This window comes from Bubalus kerabau, chromosome 15 (assembly GCF_029407905.1).
Source record: "Bubalus kerabau isolate K-KA32 ecotype Philippines breed swamp buffalo chromosome 15, PCC_UOA_SB_1v2, whole genome shotgun sequence".
NCBI classification, from domain to species: domain Eukaryota; kingdom Metazoa; phylum Chordata; class Mammalia; order Artiodactyla; family Bovidae; genus Bubalus; species Bubalus kerabau.
In genome coordinates this window covers 29,004,360-29,021,966 of record NC_073638.1, presented here as the reverse complement: position 1 = coordinate 29,021,966, position 17,607 = coordinate 29,004,360, and the positions used below count along the sequence as shown (strand labels likewise).

The 17,607-nt window shown below is 41.0% G+C and overlaps 1 protein-coding gene across 2 annotated transcripts in view; it reads right to left on the bottom strand.

Moving 5' to 3' along the window:
* The window catches only part of UBE4A (ubiquitination factor E4A), a 42,213-nt gene extending 24,896 nt beyond the window's left edge, over nucleotides 1-17,317 (bottom strand). Inside the window, exons 1-8 of one of the 2 annotated variants that reach the window (XM_055548221.1) lie at nucleotides 17,166-17,297; nucleotides 9,623-9,788; nucleotides 8,713-8,874; nucleotides 4,224-4,397; nucleotides 3,511-3,623; nucleotides 1,910-2,062; nucleotides 1,256-1,415; nucleotides 834-1,036 (exon numbers count right to left, since the gene is read on the bottom strand). In XM_055548221.1, the coding sequence (XP_055404196.1) occupies nucleotides 834-1,036; nucleotides 1,256-1,415; nucleotides 1,910-2,062; nucleotides 3,511-3,623; nucleotides 4,224-4,397; nucleotides 8,713-8,833 (924 nt within the window). In that variant the 5' untranslated portion in view covers nucleotides 8,834-8,874; nucleotides 9,623-9,788; nucleotides 17,166-17,297. Of the gene's footprint in view, nucleotides 1-833; nucleotides 1,037-1,255; nucleotides 1,416-1,909; nucleotides 2,063-3,510; nucleotides 3,624-4,223; nucleotides 4,398-8,712; nucleotides 8,875-9,622; nucleotides 9,789-17,165 lie in introns of both variants that reach the window. The other variant, XM_055548220.1, reaches the window with a different exon arrangement.
* Between the last annotated feature and the right edge of the window lie 290 nt (nucleotides 17,318-17,607).

Here is a 17,607-nt window from a genome sequence, read left to right as displayed (position 1 = left end):
TATTTTTCTCTAAAGGTGATTGGTCAGGAGCCACCCTCCAAAAGCATTAGATAAAGTTGCATTCCTACAGAGCAAAGGTGTGGTGGGCTATAACAAGAAAAAGAATTAACTCAAGGGTCCCAGGTTACAAATATTAAAGCTACTACTTACACCAATTATATTAATCAATACACTGCCAGGGACACAGCAGGTAAGGGATATGGAAACTTAGCAGCAAACATTGGCCCAACAAGTGAAAATCCCTTCACCAATACAATTTCTAATCAATCTTTTAACTGCTCAAAGGAATCTGTATTTAGACAGTTTAGAACATGGAGCTGTAAGTTAACTCTTTTTTCAGAGAGAGGTAGTGGGGGACAGCCCCCGTAAAGTCAGAGGTGTAGGTGAAAGCACAAAGCAGAAAGTAGGCAGACTCTGGTTTTGGGGGGTAGATGCTCGAGAATTTCCAGGGGGACTCCTGAGGCTCCATCCCGCCTTTGCGTATGCCGAGCCTCCTTCCTCATGACCTTTGTCATGGGTGGAGCTCCTCATGCTGGCTCCCGGCAGTGATAGAATTCCAGTTGAGCTATTCCAGATCCTGAAAGATGATGCTGTGGAAAGTGCTGCACTCAATATGCAATATGCCGGCTCCCGGCAGGACGTGGGTTCGATCCCTGATTGGGGAACTAAGATCCCACAAGCCACATAGCATAGCCAAAAACAAAACAAAACAAAAAAAGACTATGTAACAACCAATGTACCTTTCTTATACAATAGGTAATATTACAGTGCCCTCAGGACAGGGAAGCATAAGCTTCCAACTCAACTGAACACATGTGAACTTTCAGACCTACCTTGGCCATATCCTTCTGCTTAGTGAAATAGAGAAGAATGTCCAGATACGTGTACAGTAGAATCTGGCAGAGTTCTAGATCTTTGATTCGGCTCGATAAAATGTCAAACACTGGAATCATGACTTCTGGAAATGTTCGAACTTCCTCATCTAATATCAAAGCTTCGATGACCTCATCCAGAAACTCAGCTACACTTTCAAAATCTGATGGAAAACAAATGAGAGAGAGGAGGCCAAAGGAATTTCTATATGCCTTTACACACAGCTCTTTACTTTGCTGAACTTTTGATAATTCTACTGGTATAGAAACCCATTTTATTCATTTATGCTGGAACCATAGTGGCTCTGAGGCTTTTTAATGCAATCAGAGGAATGTTACAGAAATCGAATGCAGACGCTCACAGATCTTGCTTATGTACTCACGGCCTCCTAGGATGGCTTCCACCATCAAATCTACCAGCTGCTCGTGGATGTTTTGGTCAACGTAGATCTCTGGGGTGAGAAGGACTGTTCGGGTATTGGACACAGTGAGGTTCCTGCACTGCACTGCAAAGGGCAGCAGGTTCTCTGGGACTTTGGTAATCTGGAAACAGCAACAGACAGAGGGAGGATGCTAGCTCTGTGACCTGGCACTAAGGCAGGTACAGTAAACAGAAGGGGAGAGACACTGCGTCTCAAAACAATAGGGCTTTGCTATGGATGCTTGAAAAGCCATGAGAGTTCATTCCTTGGGTTAAGGAATCACCTCTTAGAAATTCTATTGCTGGAAGTGATCAAGCTTAGTCTACTCTGTTATACACACCTCAGTAGAAATGAATTTATCAGATTTTTTTTTTATAAAGGTGTGATATTTTAAAGACGTTTGTAGAAAGAATAAGAGGCATTTGTTAACTGGGGAAGGGGAAGACCCCAAGCCACAGAAAAGGAGAGATTAACACTTCAGAAAACAAACTAACAGGACCTCTGATATCCAGTTTCAGATACACTGTGATGTATACAAATTAATATAAAAGACTCTGATCCAATCCTCTGGGTTACATCATACCCAAGAGTACTTAATGGCAATGATTCCTTTACCTCTTCCTTGGCTCTTTGAAAGCAGGAATAAAGGTAACAAAAAATGTGCTTCTCCCCTGCGTCTCGATCAGCAGAGAGATTCAATGTTGTAGAAGAAGTCATGTTAATCAAGTGGTTGCCTGGATCTTGAAGTAATAAGCGAGTGAAGACAGCCTATTAGGAAAAATAAATAAATGAGAATACTAAATCACTGCAAAGTTAATGTAACTTTGCATTACATTTTTATTTATTTTACATAAATAATTTTTAAATTTTTATTTATTTTTACATTTTATTTTTTTTACTGAAGTATAGTTGATTTACAATGTTGTGTTAGTTTCAGGTGTACAGGAAAGTGATTTAGTTACACACACACACATACATATCTATTCTTTTTCAGATTCTTTTCTATTATAGGTATTATAAGATATTGAATGTAGTTCCCTGTGCTATACAGTTGGTCTCTGTTGTTTATCTATTTGGTATACAGTAGTGTGTATCTGTTAATTGCAAATTCCTGATTTATCTGCCTCCATCCCTGTCCACTGCAAAGTTAGTTTTAGAACATCAAGACATAAAAGATAATTTTGACACAGGTAATTATGAGAATCACAGAATGTAAAAGGGAAAAAAGGGCAGGAGTATAGATGCAGACATAGAGAATGAACTTGTGGACACAGAGGAGGGAAGGGGAAAGTGGGGTGAATTGAGAGAGTAGCACTGACATAATACTACCATGTGTGAAATAAAATGCTAGTGGAAGCTGCTGTGTAACACAGGGAGTTCAGCTCAGTTTCAGAGAGGTGGGATGCAGAGGGTTGGTGAGAAGGCTCAAGAGGAAGGGGATATACGTATATAATACTTACAGATGATTCATACTGTTGGATACCAGAAACCAACACAACATTGTAAGGCAATTATCCCTCAATTAAAAGAAATTATGTATACAAATTTAACTGTTTATATCATTATCCTAAAGCAAGCTTAAGTGTCTAGCATAGCCCCAAGCAGAGTAAGCATTAAAAGAATATTTGTTGAATAGTGTGGAGAACGAGAGATTAAACTTATATGTGAAATCTACTACTCTTCATGATTGCTGATTTCATTCAGACTTTATATAGACAGTTTAAACATATGAAGTTAAACTACAAGTTGTCAAGTGTCTTCCCTACTAAACTTTCATGCATTTAATATTAATTAAGCACTTGTAAGGTAGAATGTAGTTTTGATTTTGAAAAAGATATAAAGAAAGAGAGGGGCCTTGGCCTCAATAAGTTAAGTGTCTATGGGAGAGAGAGGAGAGGTACATAGAAAAGCCACAACTTGGGATGGAAAGAGACAATTCTTATAAGAGATGCAAGAGATTACTGTAAGTGCCCAGAGAGAAAATAACAACTTATACCTGGTGAAACTTTGTAAACGGGATGACTTGTTAACTGTGTCTTGCAGGATGGGTAGATTTGGACATGGGACCATGGGTAGATGAGCACATCCAAAAGAGGGACAATACAGACAGTGTAAGAGACAGAGCTAAGAAAGCCATGGTTGGAGAATGGAGAGCAGAATTCAGCTGCATGGCTGATTTTTACTGAAGGCACATGTAAGGAATGGAAGAATGGTACCTGCTCTACGTTGTTCATATCAAGCCAGTCTTGATCTTCCAGGTCTACTGCCATTTCTTCCAAATACACACACCGGCTAGGGATGCCATTCCCACTTTTCAGGCTTGGGTCACCTGAGAAATGGTTTTAGTCTGATAGGTTAAGAATAATGCTTCTGCCTTACACAGACAACTGATCTTGACAGCATTTCTCTCGAATCCGAAGTTTGACTCAGGTAATATCAGAGTGATCTTGACACACAGACAGTATCTACAGATTTAACCCCTCCACCCCAACCCCAAAGAGCACGTGCTTTGTTATAAACCTAACATCATGACATTTAAAGAGTAAATCCCAGACATCAGGAGTAGTTTGGGGGTTTAACTACAGACAGGGCACAGAGGGGAAACACTAAATCTTCTTGGGGCTTGCATCAAAATGTTTAGATCACCTCTGAGAAGAAAACAGACTTGGCTACCATTCCCATCGCCCTTTTTAAAGTAGAAAAGGCAGCAGAAGCTACACGGTCCAGTCAGAATCAGAAATGAAAGTTGTATGTGTGTCAAAATACTGCTTTAACAAAAGCTTCCTTGAAAATATAAATAAACCCTGTGTTCCTGGGAGTGTGGTAGGTTTGTTTAACCATCAGATACAGTAAGTTTCTAAGACTGAATCCTTAGCCCAAGCAGAAAAGGCAGAGTAGTGAATCCATTGGCTGCAAATCTGTAACTCACTGTTGTCCAGAGTGATGAGGAAGATCCTTTGGATCATGTGATTGATGTTGAGTTGCTCACATATTTCCTGCTGTGAACGGAATGAGCGGCTGATCTCAGCCACAGAGTAATCAAATTCATCCAGGCTCTCTGACACACTATTATCCGAGTCATCTGGGCTGGCTGGGAGTTCATCTGCCAGAAAATGTAAGTCATTAACAGTTACAATCCTCTCTTTAAGAGAAAACCAAGTATACATGATAAACGTCACCAAGCGGGGGAGGTTAATTTTGGATGTTAACTTATTAGTGAACATCTCAAGTCAGTCAACATCTTGTTTTTTTTTAAATTAAGGTATCATTGACATATATTCATTCCAGCTGTACAACATTACAATATTTGTATATATTGTAAAATGATCACCGCAATAAATCAGGTTAACATCTGTCATGGTACGTGCGTGTGTGCTAAGTCACTTCAGTTGTGTCCAACTCTTTGTGACCCCATGGACCGTGTAGCCCGTCAGGCTCCTCTGTCCATGCGATTCTGCAGACAAGAGTACTGGAGTGGGTTGCTATGCCCTCCCTCAGGAGATCTTCCCAACCCAGGGACTGAACCCACGTCCTCTTGTGTCTCCTGCGTTGGCAGGTAGATTTTTTACACTAGCGCCACCTGGGAAGCCCCTATGTCACCATAAATAGCTACAATTTTTTTTCTTGTGGTAAGAACTTTTAAGATCTACTTTCTTAGCAATGTTCAAACACACATGTAATACAGTATTGTTAACTACAGTCACCATGCTGTTCACTGCATCCTTATGACTATTTTATTACTGGAAGTTTGTACCTTTTGGAACTCTTCACCCATTTTGTCACCCCCAACCCCTGCCTCTGGCAACCCCAAATCTAGTCTGCTTGTTTTTTTCTTTTTAAATATTCCAATATAAGTGAGATCATATGGTATTTGTCTTTCTCTGACTTATTTGCCTCAGCACAATGCCCTCAAGGCCCATCTACTGTCCACCTGAATAATGCTGCAATGAACATGGGGGTGCATATATCTTCTCCAATTAGTATTTCTGTTTTCTTTGGATAAATACCCAGAGATAGAATTGCTGGATCATATGGTAGCTTTATATTTAATTTTTTTAGGAACCTCCATGCTGATATTTTCCACAGTGGCTGAACCAACTTAAAATCCCACCAACAGTGCACAAGGGTACCCTTTTCTCCACATCCTTGCCAACACATTATTTCTTGTCTTTTTGATAATAACCATTCTAACAAGCATGTGTGGTTTTGATTTACATTGCCCCGATTAATGATGTTGAGCACTGTTTCATGCAGATGTTGACCATCTATATGTCATCTTTGGAAAAATGTTCATTCAGATCCTCTGCCCATTTTTAAATTGGATTGTTTGGCAGTTTTTGCCATTGAGTTGTATCAGGAAACATCTTAAGTACAGAATTCTGAAATCCCTGGTTATAAAATCTACCATATTTCAAAAACTAAGTTTTATTTTTTCTACTCATAATTAATTGTATTCCATAATGCCAAAAGTAGCAACACTACCTTCCCTAAAGAATCCTAGTGAGCAAAGAATTATCTAATAGATCACCAAGCCTTTACTTATATTAAATATATGGCTTTTCCCTGATTTTAAGAGAACACATTTTTCTTATTTTTAAATTTTTATTTATTTATTTTTGGCTGTGATGCTTGGCTTGTGGGATCTTAGTTCCCTCACCAGGGATCAAACCTAGGTCCTTGAGAGTGAAAGCACAGAGTCATAACCACTGGACTGCCAGGAAATTCCCTTGCCTTTTAAACTTAATCAGCACCAACACCTCTCTGTTAGGTCATTTATAAGCCAACCTCATTCTTTTCAATAGCTGCCCTGTATTACGCTGAATGCACACAATGTGATCTATGTAGCGACTTCTCAACTGATGGACATTTGTATTGTTTCCAATTTCCCTGATTTCAAACAACACTGTACCACATATAACTTATTATTTTTGTGCACCTGTATGAGTACTTCTGTAGGATAAATTCACAGAAGCAGAACTGCTGGATTAAAAAGCCTGAATATTTAAAAGTTAACATATATGTATTACCAAATTACTCTAAGAAAGACTACTCTGGGATTTCCCGGGTGCTCTAGTGGCTGAGATGCTCCCAATGCAGGGGGCCAGGGTTTAATCCCTGGTTAGTGAACTAGATCCCACATTTGTTGTTTTTGTTTAGTTCCTAAGTCACATCTGACTCTTTGTGACCCCCAAGGATGGTAGCCTGTCAGGCTCCTCTGTCCATGGGATTTCCCAGGTAAGAATACTGGAGTAGGTTGCCATTTCCTTCTCCAGGAGATCCCACATGCCACAGCTAAAGATCCTGTGCAGCTGGACCTCATGCAGCAAAAAAAAAAACCAAAACCACTACAATTTACATGGCTACGAGTATATGGGGCTTCACCAGTACTCAGTGGTAAAAATCCACCTGCAAAGCATGAGACTAGGGTTTGATCCCTGGGTCAGGAAGATCCCCTGGAGATCTTCTCCTGGAGAACGAAATGGCAACCCACTCTAGTAATCTTGCCTGGAAAATCCCTGGACAGAGGAGCTTAGTGGGCTACAGTCCCTGGCGGGGTCACAAAGAGTCAGACACAACTTGGCAACAGCAGCACCAGTGTATGAGAGAGTGCCTGTTTAAAGCTTCACAAACTGCACAGACTAAAAACTATCTAATTGTTGTCTTAATGGGCATTTCTTTAATTATTAGCTAGATTGGATTTTTTAAAGTAATTTGAGTATATATAAATTGTCCCCATTTTCAATTAGTTATTTTTTTCTTATTGATAGAATCCTTTTACTTTTTTATAAAGCAACTTAGAGCTTCTCAGAATGGTGCTGATGCTAAAGGGGTGTATAAGTAGTGTTGCTCACTAAAAGCCACATGCAAGCCTGTATCTGCATTTTCCTTTGCTGATAAAATGGTTACTCTGAAAGTCTGGGCAAAATTCTCAGATGCAAGAGTTGCTTCAGTGTGGTGAACTGAGCAGAAGTGAAGCTCAATACAGGAGGTCAAAGGTTTTGCTAGAGTACTAACTGCTGGAGGAAAACAGGTTAGACCTGGTGACCTGGCAAACTCAGTGTAAACAAACTAAGACAATGAGATGCCAAAATAGTAACAGAAGGGCATGCACCTGACTTGTTCCCACTGCAATGCTCCCAATTCTAGCCAGCCTTATGTCTGTTTATGGCCAGAAGGATGAGTGTTCAGTTGCTCTATTCCTATACCATTAAGGTCTCCTCTGAATTCCAAGAGTGACAAGTACTGATTAGCAAAATTTCCCTCAACCACATACTTAAAATTTTTTTCTCATTTCCTTATTTTTCCAATTCCACACTTTTCAATCTCCTAATCCAAGGGTTCCCATTCTGAGCCTATATTTTAGAAGTCCGGGAAAGTTTTCAGAGACTGAGACTCAGAGCTGCCTCTTTCCATCATGTTAAAAGGTCAGCATTACATGTATTTCTTCTGTTTCATCTGTCTCTGTCTACTACTCATCTGTCTTGCTCTCACTTCCTTTTTATTCAATCCTAATCAGAGAGTAAGGCCATATGTACACAGTAGTATACATATCTGAACACTTCTGAAATAAACACAATAAAGGCAAAGTATAAATGTTTCTCCTTTCTTAAAAATAAAAACACATCTTTTTTGGAGGGAGGAGAAAGGGAGCAATTTCTGGCCTGAAAGTTTGTGCATACGCTCAAGAAAACTAATATATTTGGAAAACAGCATCCCAATTCATCTGTATTACCTACATTCTTATATATATACCTATATATTCTTATATACCTATATATTCTTCATATATTACCTATAGGGCGGAAGCTAGACTTGATCTTTACTTTGGTCCCAGATGAGGAAAATCACTTTTCTGATTAGTGAGATATTGTCCTAATTTTTTTCACATGAAGGGTAAGGATCAGATTTTCCTAGAAGTCTGTTCTAAAAGCAGTAAGCTATGAAAGTGTAATGAAAAAGCATTTTGCTTGAGAGAAGACTCTGAAGCACTGGGCTTAAGAACAAATCTCATTTCTCTATAGGCTAGAAGGCTCTAAGTCTTCCTTTAACACACCTGCTGTCTATAGCTGCATGTGACTTGTTTCCCACACCTACAACTATAACCTGTTTCTTATGTTAAAAAAAAATTAGCACCTTTGTTAAGTATCTTTCCCTAGGTGATTTGTAAAACAAGAAAGCTTGACAGCTTTGGGAGCATGACGGGCATCTGTTACTCCAGAACCACCCGTTCTCTGGTCTTTTTAAGCCAGGGATAGGACAAGAAGTCCCCCAAACCAAACAAACAACAAATACGAACAAAATACCAACTTCTGCCCGAAATATAAATTCCAGTTGCAATTAAGGACCCAAAGAATATTTAATTTGGGAAGACCCCATTCTAGGTCATCTCATCCGCTGCTATTGGCTCCTCCACTTACCAGATTGCTGCTTCAGCTGCTCTTTTTGGATTGCTGCAAACTGTTTGGCATCAGCCAAGGAGCCAAAAAGAGCAGCAAAGGGGTTACTTGAGATGTTGTTGTTATTCTCCTGGTCTGTCATTTCACTTTAAAGTATCCTCCATCCAGACCTAGGGGGAGGGGCTATAGAAAGGACAGGTATTAGACGTGGAAGGCCAGATAACACAACAGTTGTGATAAAATCATTGTTGTTTCTTTTCCCATTCCTTGACTATGGTACATTTTAAAAGGCTTTGGGTAAGACTTGCCAACTTTTGTTCCAAGATTCAAGGCATTTTTGGCAAAAAGGTTACAAACCGACCAACTGGACAAGCTGGCCTGATTTAGGGGTGGCTAAAACCAAGAAACTTAAAAGAAGCTCAGGGATGCATTTATCTGTTGACATGTTCTATTTGCTATACCTTTAAAAAAAATAGGTTAGAGAGGATTATTAAAGTCAAAGAGGAAACTGAGCTACTAGTTGTAACAACAAAGTAGCACTTGAACATGACAAAAATTTCCCATAAATCTCTAGGCTGGTTGACTAGTTCTCATTCAGCATGAGCATAAAGTGGTGCTTGTGCTTGCTCAGGCTTCTGTGACTTAAGGGTTGGAGCCAGGAACTCCTCAGCTACACAGAAACTAAATGGAAGCCTATATGTCAGAGGTGGAATTGCAAACCAGGATAGGAATCAGATTAGGAGCATACCATGGGTTTTAAATCTATATTAAGCAATCCATCTCTATTTCCTGGCTTATGACTACTGATGTTTCTTCCTCCAAGAACTAAATGGTCTTTGCTTAATTCTACATTTAACCTTCCCTGTTTATATGATTTTTACAATACTGAAGAAACACAATTCCTGCTGTGTAATATGAAATAGATATATACCTCAAAGGTATTTAGAGGAGCTGACTGAGCCTGCATTTGCACTCTTCTGATAACATTTCCTCATCCAAGCGCCAAGGGGACTCAGGGGTATAATGGGATGAGCAGAGCTCCCTGAAAGGCTTTCTCCCCTTTTGAAATTTTAAGGCCACAGCATAGAAATACAACCCTGAAAAGGGTGAGAAGAGACAAAGGGTATGAATATTGTGCTTACGAGGATGCTGAACTGCTACAAGGACAGAGGTTCTTAGAAGGAGTGGGGTCAGGGATACAAGGCAGGAGGCAAAAAGAACATTTGGTTTACCTTTAATTGAGGTAAGACTCCTTACGGAATCACACTAACGAAAGCTAATACAAGTTGAAAAGTTACTCTTTTTTGGAGACAGACTATAACACTTTTTTTTTTTGGACAGTGCTGAGGCATCTCTACCTGTTGCTTCGTGCTCCTCTGTGGAGCTTTCTGCCTAAAAGCTAATGGTTACTGAGCTGTAATGACAGTCTAGTCTCGTCTCAGCATGCTGCTGACCTTGACTACTTCAAAGAACTCAAAGGTTAGATGTTGCTCTATGTATTTTACTTTTTGTTAGGTATAGTTTAGTTGAGCTTAATCATGCAAAAAAGAAAGATAGTATAAAGTTGGAATTAACAATCCTTGCGACGTCTTTCCTTCCCTTTAAACACTGCAGTGTTGTTCAGTCGCTAGGTTGTGTCTGACTCGGTGACTCCAGGGACTGCAGCACACCAGGCTTCCCTGTTCATCACTATCTCCCGGTGTTTGCTCAAACTCATGTCCATTCATTCCGTGATGCCATCCATCCAGATCGTCCTCTGTTGCCCCCTTATCCTCCTGTTCTTAACCTTTCCCAGCAACAGGGTGTTTTCCAATGAGTTGATTTTTTCCAACAGGTGGCCAAAGTATTGGAGTTTCAGCTTCAGCACCAGCCCTTCCAATGAAAATTCAGGGATGATCTCCTTTAAGATTGCCTGGTTTATCTCCCTGCTATCCAAGGAACTCTCAATCTTCTCCAGCACCACAGTTTGAAAACATCAATTCTTTGGCGCTCAGCCTACATTGCTACTGGAATAATCACAGCTTTGAATATATGGACCTTTGTCAGCAAAGTGATATCTCTGCTTTTTAATATGCTGTCTAGGTTTGTCATAGCTTTTCTTCCAAGGAGCAAGTGTCTTTTAATTTCATGGCTGCAGTCACCATCTGCAGTGATTTTGAAGCCCAGAAAAATAAAATCTGTCACTGTTTCCAATTTTCCCTCATCTATTTGCCATGAAGTAATGGGATCAGATGCCATGATCTTCGTTTTTTGAATGCTGAGTTTTAAGCCAGCTTTTTTACCCTCCTTGTTCACCTTAATCAAGATGCTCTTCAATTCTTCTTCGCTTTCTGCCATTAGGGTGGTGTCATCTGCATATCTGAGATTCCTGATATTTCTCCCAGCAATCTTGATTCCAGCTTGTGCTTCATCCAGCCTGGCGTTTCCCATGATGTACTCTATAGCAGTAAAATAAGCAGGGTGACAATATACAGCTTTGACGTACTCCTTTCCCAATTTTGAACCAGTCCTTTGTTTCATGATGGTTCTAACTGTTGCTTCTTGACCTGCACACAGGTTTTGCACGAGACAGGTAAGGTGGTGTGGTATTCCCATCTCTTGACGTTTTCCACAGTTTGTTGTGATCCACACAGTCAAAGGCTTTAGCACAGTCAATGAAACAGATGTTTTTCTGGAATTCCCTTGCTTCTTCTATGATCCAAAGGAAGTCGGCAATTTGATCTTTGTTTCCTCTGCCTTTTCTAAATCCAGCTTGTACTTCTGGAAGTTCTCGGCTCACGTACTGTGGAAGCCTAGCTTGAAGGATTTGAGCATTACCTTGCTAGCATGTGAAATGAGCGCAACTGTATGGTAGTTTGAACATTCTTTGGCATTGCCCTTACTTATTTCCCTTAATTCATGTAGAAGCACCAAGAATTGTGTCACTGTTAGCTGACCACCACCCTACCTCTATCCTGAGGTACCCAAAGGAATGCAAAAAGTGTAGTGAGCTCTTTTTATTTTTCTGTCTCCAAAATATCAATTTCTTTTTTCAACATGACACCCCCAGTTTTCCTTTGAGGATCCACTCTGCTCCTAGTCCATGTGTTCAGAAGGGATGACCTCACCCATTAGCTCTAGGAATGGGCATATGAATCTGGCTTGGCCAAAAAGAATACAGCAGTCTCTAGCCAAAGGACTGATTCAGAGTGGGTACTGATTCTCTAGCAAGGCCTGTTATTAGATTGGTGCAAACGTTAACTGCGGTTTCAGACCATGAATTTTGTATCATTATAACTAGGCTCTAATACATCTTTATTAATTAAAATAGGAACCATTACAATCAACACATTTTTGCCAACAAGAAATAAATGTTTGTTCCTGTGGCATAAATGCTTCAGGATTCAATGAACTCTTGGAAAGCATTTTCTGCACCTGCAGATTGTGGAAATGTTTTCCTTGCAAAAAGTTGTCGAGATGCTTGAAGAAGTGCTAGTAGGTTGGTGTGAGGTCAGGTGAATATGGTACATGAGGCAAAACTTCTTGCACTGTGGTGGGAATGTAAATTGATACAGCTACTACAGAAGACAGTATGGAGATTCCTTAAAAAACTAGGAATAAAACCACCCTATGACCCAGCAATCCCACTCCTAGGCATATACCCTGAGGAAACCAAACTGAAAAAGACACACGTACCCCAATATTCACTGCAGCACTATTTACAATAGCTAGGACATGGAAGCAACCTAGATGTCCACTGACAGATGAATGGATGAAGAAGTTGTGATACATATACACAATGGACTATTACTCAGGCATAAAACAGAACACATCTGAGTCAGTTCTAATGAGGTGAATGAACCTACAGCCTATTACAGAGAGAAGTAAATCAGAAAAAGAAAGATAAATACTATATACTAATGCATATATATGGAATCTAGAAGGATGGTCGGAGAAGGCAATGGCACCCCACTCCAGTACTCTTGCCTGGAAAATCCCATGGACGGAGGAGCCTGGTAGGCTGCAGTCCATGAGGTTGCTAAGAGTCGGACATGACTGAGTGACTTCACTTTCACTTTTCAGTTTTATGCATTGGAAAAGAAAATGGCAACCCACTCCAGTGTTCTCGCCTGGAGAATCCCAGGGACGGGGGAGCCTGGTGGGAAGCTGTCTATGGGGTTGCACAGAGTTGGACACGACTGAAGCGACTTAGCAGCAGCAGCAGCAGCAGCAGGATGGTATCAAAGATTTATTTGCAGGTCAGCAATGGAGAAACAGACATATAGAGAACAGACTTATGGACATGGGGAGAGGGGAGGAGAGAGTAACATGGAAACTTACATTACCATATGTAAAATAGATAGCCAATGGAAATTTGCTGTATGTCTCAGGGAACTCAAACAGGGGCTCTGCATCAATGTAGAGGGGTGGGATGGGAAGGGAGATGGGAGGGAGGTTCAAGAGGGAGGGGACATATGTATACCTATGACTGATTCATGTTAAGGTTTGACAGAAAACAACAAAATTCTGTAAAGCAATTATCCTTCAATTAAAAAAACAAAACAAAAACTTCATAGCCCAATTCATTTAACTTTCGAATCGTTGGTTATGTGATGTGTTGTCGGGAGCTGTTGTGGAGAACTGGGCCCTTTCTGTTGACCAATGCCAGCTGCAGGCATTGCAGGTTTTGGTGTGTCTCATCGATCTGCTGAGCATACTTCTCAGATATAATGGTTTCTCTGGAATTTAGAAAGCTGTAGTGGATCAGGCTGGCAGCAGACCACCAAACAGTGACCATGACCTTTTTTTGGGTGCAGGTTTGGCTTTGGGAAGTGCTTTGGTGCTTCTTCTCAGTGCAACCCCTGAGTTGGATGTCACTGGTTGTCATATAAAATCCACTTTTTGTTGCATGTCACAATCTGATCGAGAAATGGTTCGTTGTTGTTGCACAGAATAAGAAGACGACATTCCAAAAGGACAACTTTTTTGATTTGCGGTCAGCTCACGAGGCACCTACTTATCGAGACTTTTCAACTTTCCAATTCATTTCAAATGCCAAATGACAACAGAATGGTCAGCACTGAGCTCTGTGGCAACTTCTTAAAACATGTAGTTGTAAGAGGATCAGCTTTGATCATCCTCTCAATAGGTCGCTGTCAACTTCCGACGGCTGGCCACTACGTTCATCTTCAAGGCTCTCAACTCCTTTGCAAAACTTGAACCACCACTGCACTGTACATTTATTAGTTCCTGGGCCAAATGAGTTTGATGTTTCGAGTTGTCTCCACTGCTTTACGACCCATTTTGAACTCGCATAAGAAAATCGCTCGAATTTGCTTTTGTCTAACATCATTTACATAGTCTAAAATAAATATAAAATAAATAGCAAGTAATAAGTCATTAGCAAAAAAAATTAAGGGAGAAATGCACATTAAAATGATGTATAACATAACCATATTTAAGAATGTATTCCAATATCAAATGGTAAACTTCAACAATGTAGAAACTGCAATTACTTTTGCACCAACCTGAAAGAATCAGTGAACACTAGCTTCAGGCCTTTGGCTAAATCAACAGAAAAGGGAATTCTTTTTATTTTTCCTGCTTAGGTTGCTAGGCTGGTAAGACAGGAACCTGGAGTTGCCGTCTTTCCACCATCTAGAGAAGGCCTAGCCCAAAACTAAACCAACATGCAGGAAAAGACATGTGAGATGGAAAGAGAGCCTTCTCAGGTATAAAAAAGCCAGGAGATTTCCCTACACTGTGGGAGCCAGTTCAAATGGGTTTTTAAAAATACAACTGAAAAGAGTTCAGATTAGTACAAAGGAGATGCATCACCTGCACCATCTATGCAGAAAGGAAGGAAATAAAAAGCCAAGAATTAGCATGTAGGGCACATATGGGCTCTAAGACTATCAAGAGACATAAAGAGGATTTATCATCATAAATGGCATTATTTCCTCCTTTCTCAATACTACACTGTCACATTACATAAAGCTAGCTTAAGACTCCCTGGTAACCCAGTGGTTAGGACTTCACCTTCCAATGCAGGGGGTGTAGGTTCAATTCCTTGTCCTTCCTGGTCTGGGAGCTAAGATCCCACATGCCTCATAGTAAAAAACAAAATATAAAACAGAAGCAATACTGCAACAAATTCCATAAAGACTTAAAATGGTTCACAAAAAGTTAGCTTCCCATGACATTTTATCTACATCAACAGGACTTATAACTTTCTACACTGTATTCCTAATGTAGATCTTCTTTTTTACTAGAAGGTAAGCAAGCAGAGTACAGGCTCATACCTAATTATTTTTTTCTTGTGTCTGGTATATTCCATAAACACAAAATCCCAAACATGCATCAAATGAGTCAATCTTACATGTAATTACTCCTGACCTTCTTGTAATCTATAGCAGCACCCATAATCCTACTTTAAGGTAAGGCTTTTGCTGTTTGTCTTGGGTTGCAGTGAAAGGTCAAGGTATCAGGCCAGGCACTCGTGGCCCTTCGCTATCTCAGCATGTGTAGAACAGAGAATGGAAACAAATCTCTGTTGTCATCCATGATGAAAGACAAAAAGGGCTTTGCCTACCTCATTAAGCTCATCTTTCTCATATGTACTTCAAATCTGTGCAACAACTATTTTCATGGAAAAAGAGCTAACTGTGCAACCAGGAAAGTTTTACACGAAAAGGGAGGACTGATCATTTGATGGAACCTTTGTCGGGATGTCAGTTTAGATTTGGTCAAGGATCTCACAAATGTAAAAAGAGCACCCAGATATGACCCACTCCAAAAGGAAGGTCTGATAAAATGGAACCTTGATATTGTTTAATATTCAATATCACTGGGAATTTATAATCTCCTTTCAACTACCATACAAAGATAAAGCACTATCTTGTCGTCAGCCTTTGGCATGACACATCTACCAATTCTTAGACGTTTTTGGATTTGATTTTAAAAATACATCCTCTTTATTTATTTATTTACTTTTGGCCGTGAGGCTTGCAGGATCTTAATTCTCCAACCAGGGATTGAATCTGGGCCCTTGGCAATGAAAGTGCAGAGTCCTAACCACGGGACTGCCAGGGAATTCCCCCAATACATCCCCTTTAAAAACACATCTCTGATAGATGTGCTGCAAGGCTCTACATTTATAAAAGTTGTCTACCTCCAGTCCTATATAATCTTCTTGCCCTCCCCTGAGTTAATCTTTTGTTTACAAAGAATATGGCTAATCCTCTTAAGGGGGCACTGTCAGCCTTTAAAGAGATGACCACATAAATGTTTTAACATCAAATTTGGTATTGCTTTTAAACAGAAGTACTTGGAATACTTCACAAAAATGAGACTGTCAAAATCAAGCTTTATTAAATCATACTCCACAAGGTTTCTTTCCTGGCGAGTAATACTTGTGTATGCATGCACCCGCACGGCTGCCCAGCTGTGTCTCACTCTGGGACCCCGTGGCCTGTAGCCCACCCAGATCCTCTGTCCATGGAATTTTCCAGGCAAAAATACTGGAGTGGGTTGCTATTTCCTACCCCAGAGGACCTTCCCAAGGCACGGATGGAACCCGAGTCTCCTGAGCCTGCCTGCATTAGCAGGTGGATTCTTTACCACAGCACCACTTGGGAAGCCCCGAGTAATACATAGATCAAACTGAAGAAGAAATTTTAAAAATGATTTCACCGTTACATGCTCCACCCAATAATCCTTTCAGGCCTCTACGTGCCAACAGATCCTTCCGTTACATGAAACTAGAAGGATCTCATCAACTCACAAAGCAGACAGCATTCCTTCCTGGGTCCCATTTTATATGAGGGCTCCCATGTGAGACCAAAACAGCCTATGGCAGTGAGACTAAGCATACATATCCTTATTCTTGGAGTGAAAAGCTGATTCCAAAGAGAATACCCATCAAATATAAGCTTCTGAGGTCGGTTACTTAATTTTAGCAGTGTCCTCTAAACCCAAATGCTGAGGAAGCAAGAAGCAGAGTAACAGGAGAGTTTTGAGGGGTGAATGATCACTTGCCTTAACAAATGTCAACACCTTGCCATATGGATTCAACTGGTTTGACTACAGGGACCCAAGTTTAATTTTCTCTTCTTTGGCACCAGGGTATCTGTTGTCTACTCTTTATATTTTATCCCCCCAGGTTCCATAAGGGATTCGCGGCGCACAGGGAGACCTACCCATTAGGCGCAAGTTCTACAGAAAGAAAGCCAAAGATAATGCAAGGCCAGAATTCTGGCCTTTTCCAGGAGCGGAATGGCAACAAGGGGCAGAAATGCCAGAAACAGGAGCACTGTAAGGGGTTCCCAAACCAGACAGTGTCGAAGTTCATGAAGGAGAGCCAGTGTTCAGTAAAGGACAGGAGAATTTGGAGGAGGTAAGCGTGCAGAGATTTGGACTGGCATCCGACTAGGAGGAAAAAAAAATCCCACTGCAGACTCAACGATCCCCTCCCCTCCAGCTATATCCTCTCTTACCAGAGCCTGAAAGGCCAGCAGCAACGACACGACAGTCTCAGTGGCCGAAGAGCTCCCACTTCCGATTCAGCAAGGCAACCGGAGCTGACGTCATGATTAGGCGCCAAGCCTTGTGCAATCTCATCCGGGCGCCGGAAGCTGGGTGTGTCGCCCTGTGCTGGGAGCGGGCGCGCAAACATTCCCACAGCGCATGCACTAACTGGCTGCGGCCGGGCGGAAGTGACCGGAAGCGGCCTTGGGGTTGGTTATGTTGGGGGCGGGTCGCGTTGAGCTGGCAGTGGGGTGTTTCGGAGGTCGGTGGGAGTAAACGGGCCTGGAAAACCCATGTATCGGCAATAGCTATGAGGTGGTGAACCCTGGCGCTGCTAAGGCTTCTACGGACTTCTGCTTTCTATTTGTCCCACCGATATGCCTTACTGAAACACCTTCTATGATTCTTCAT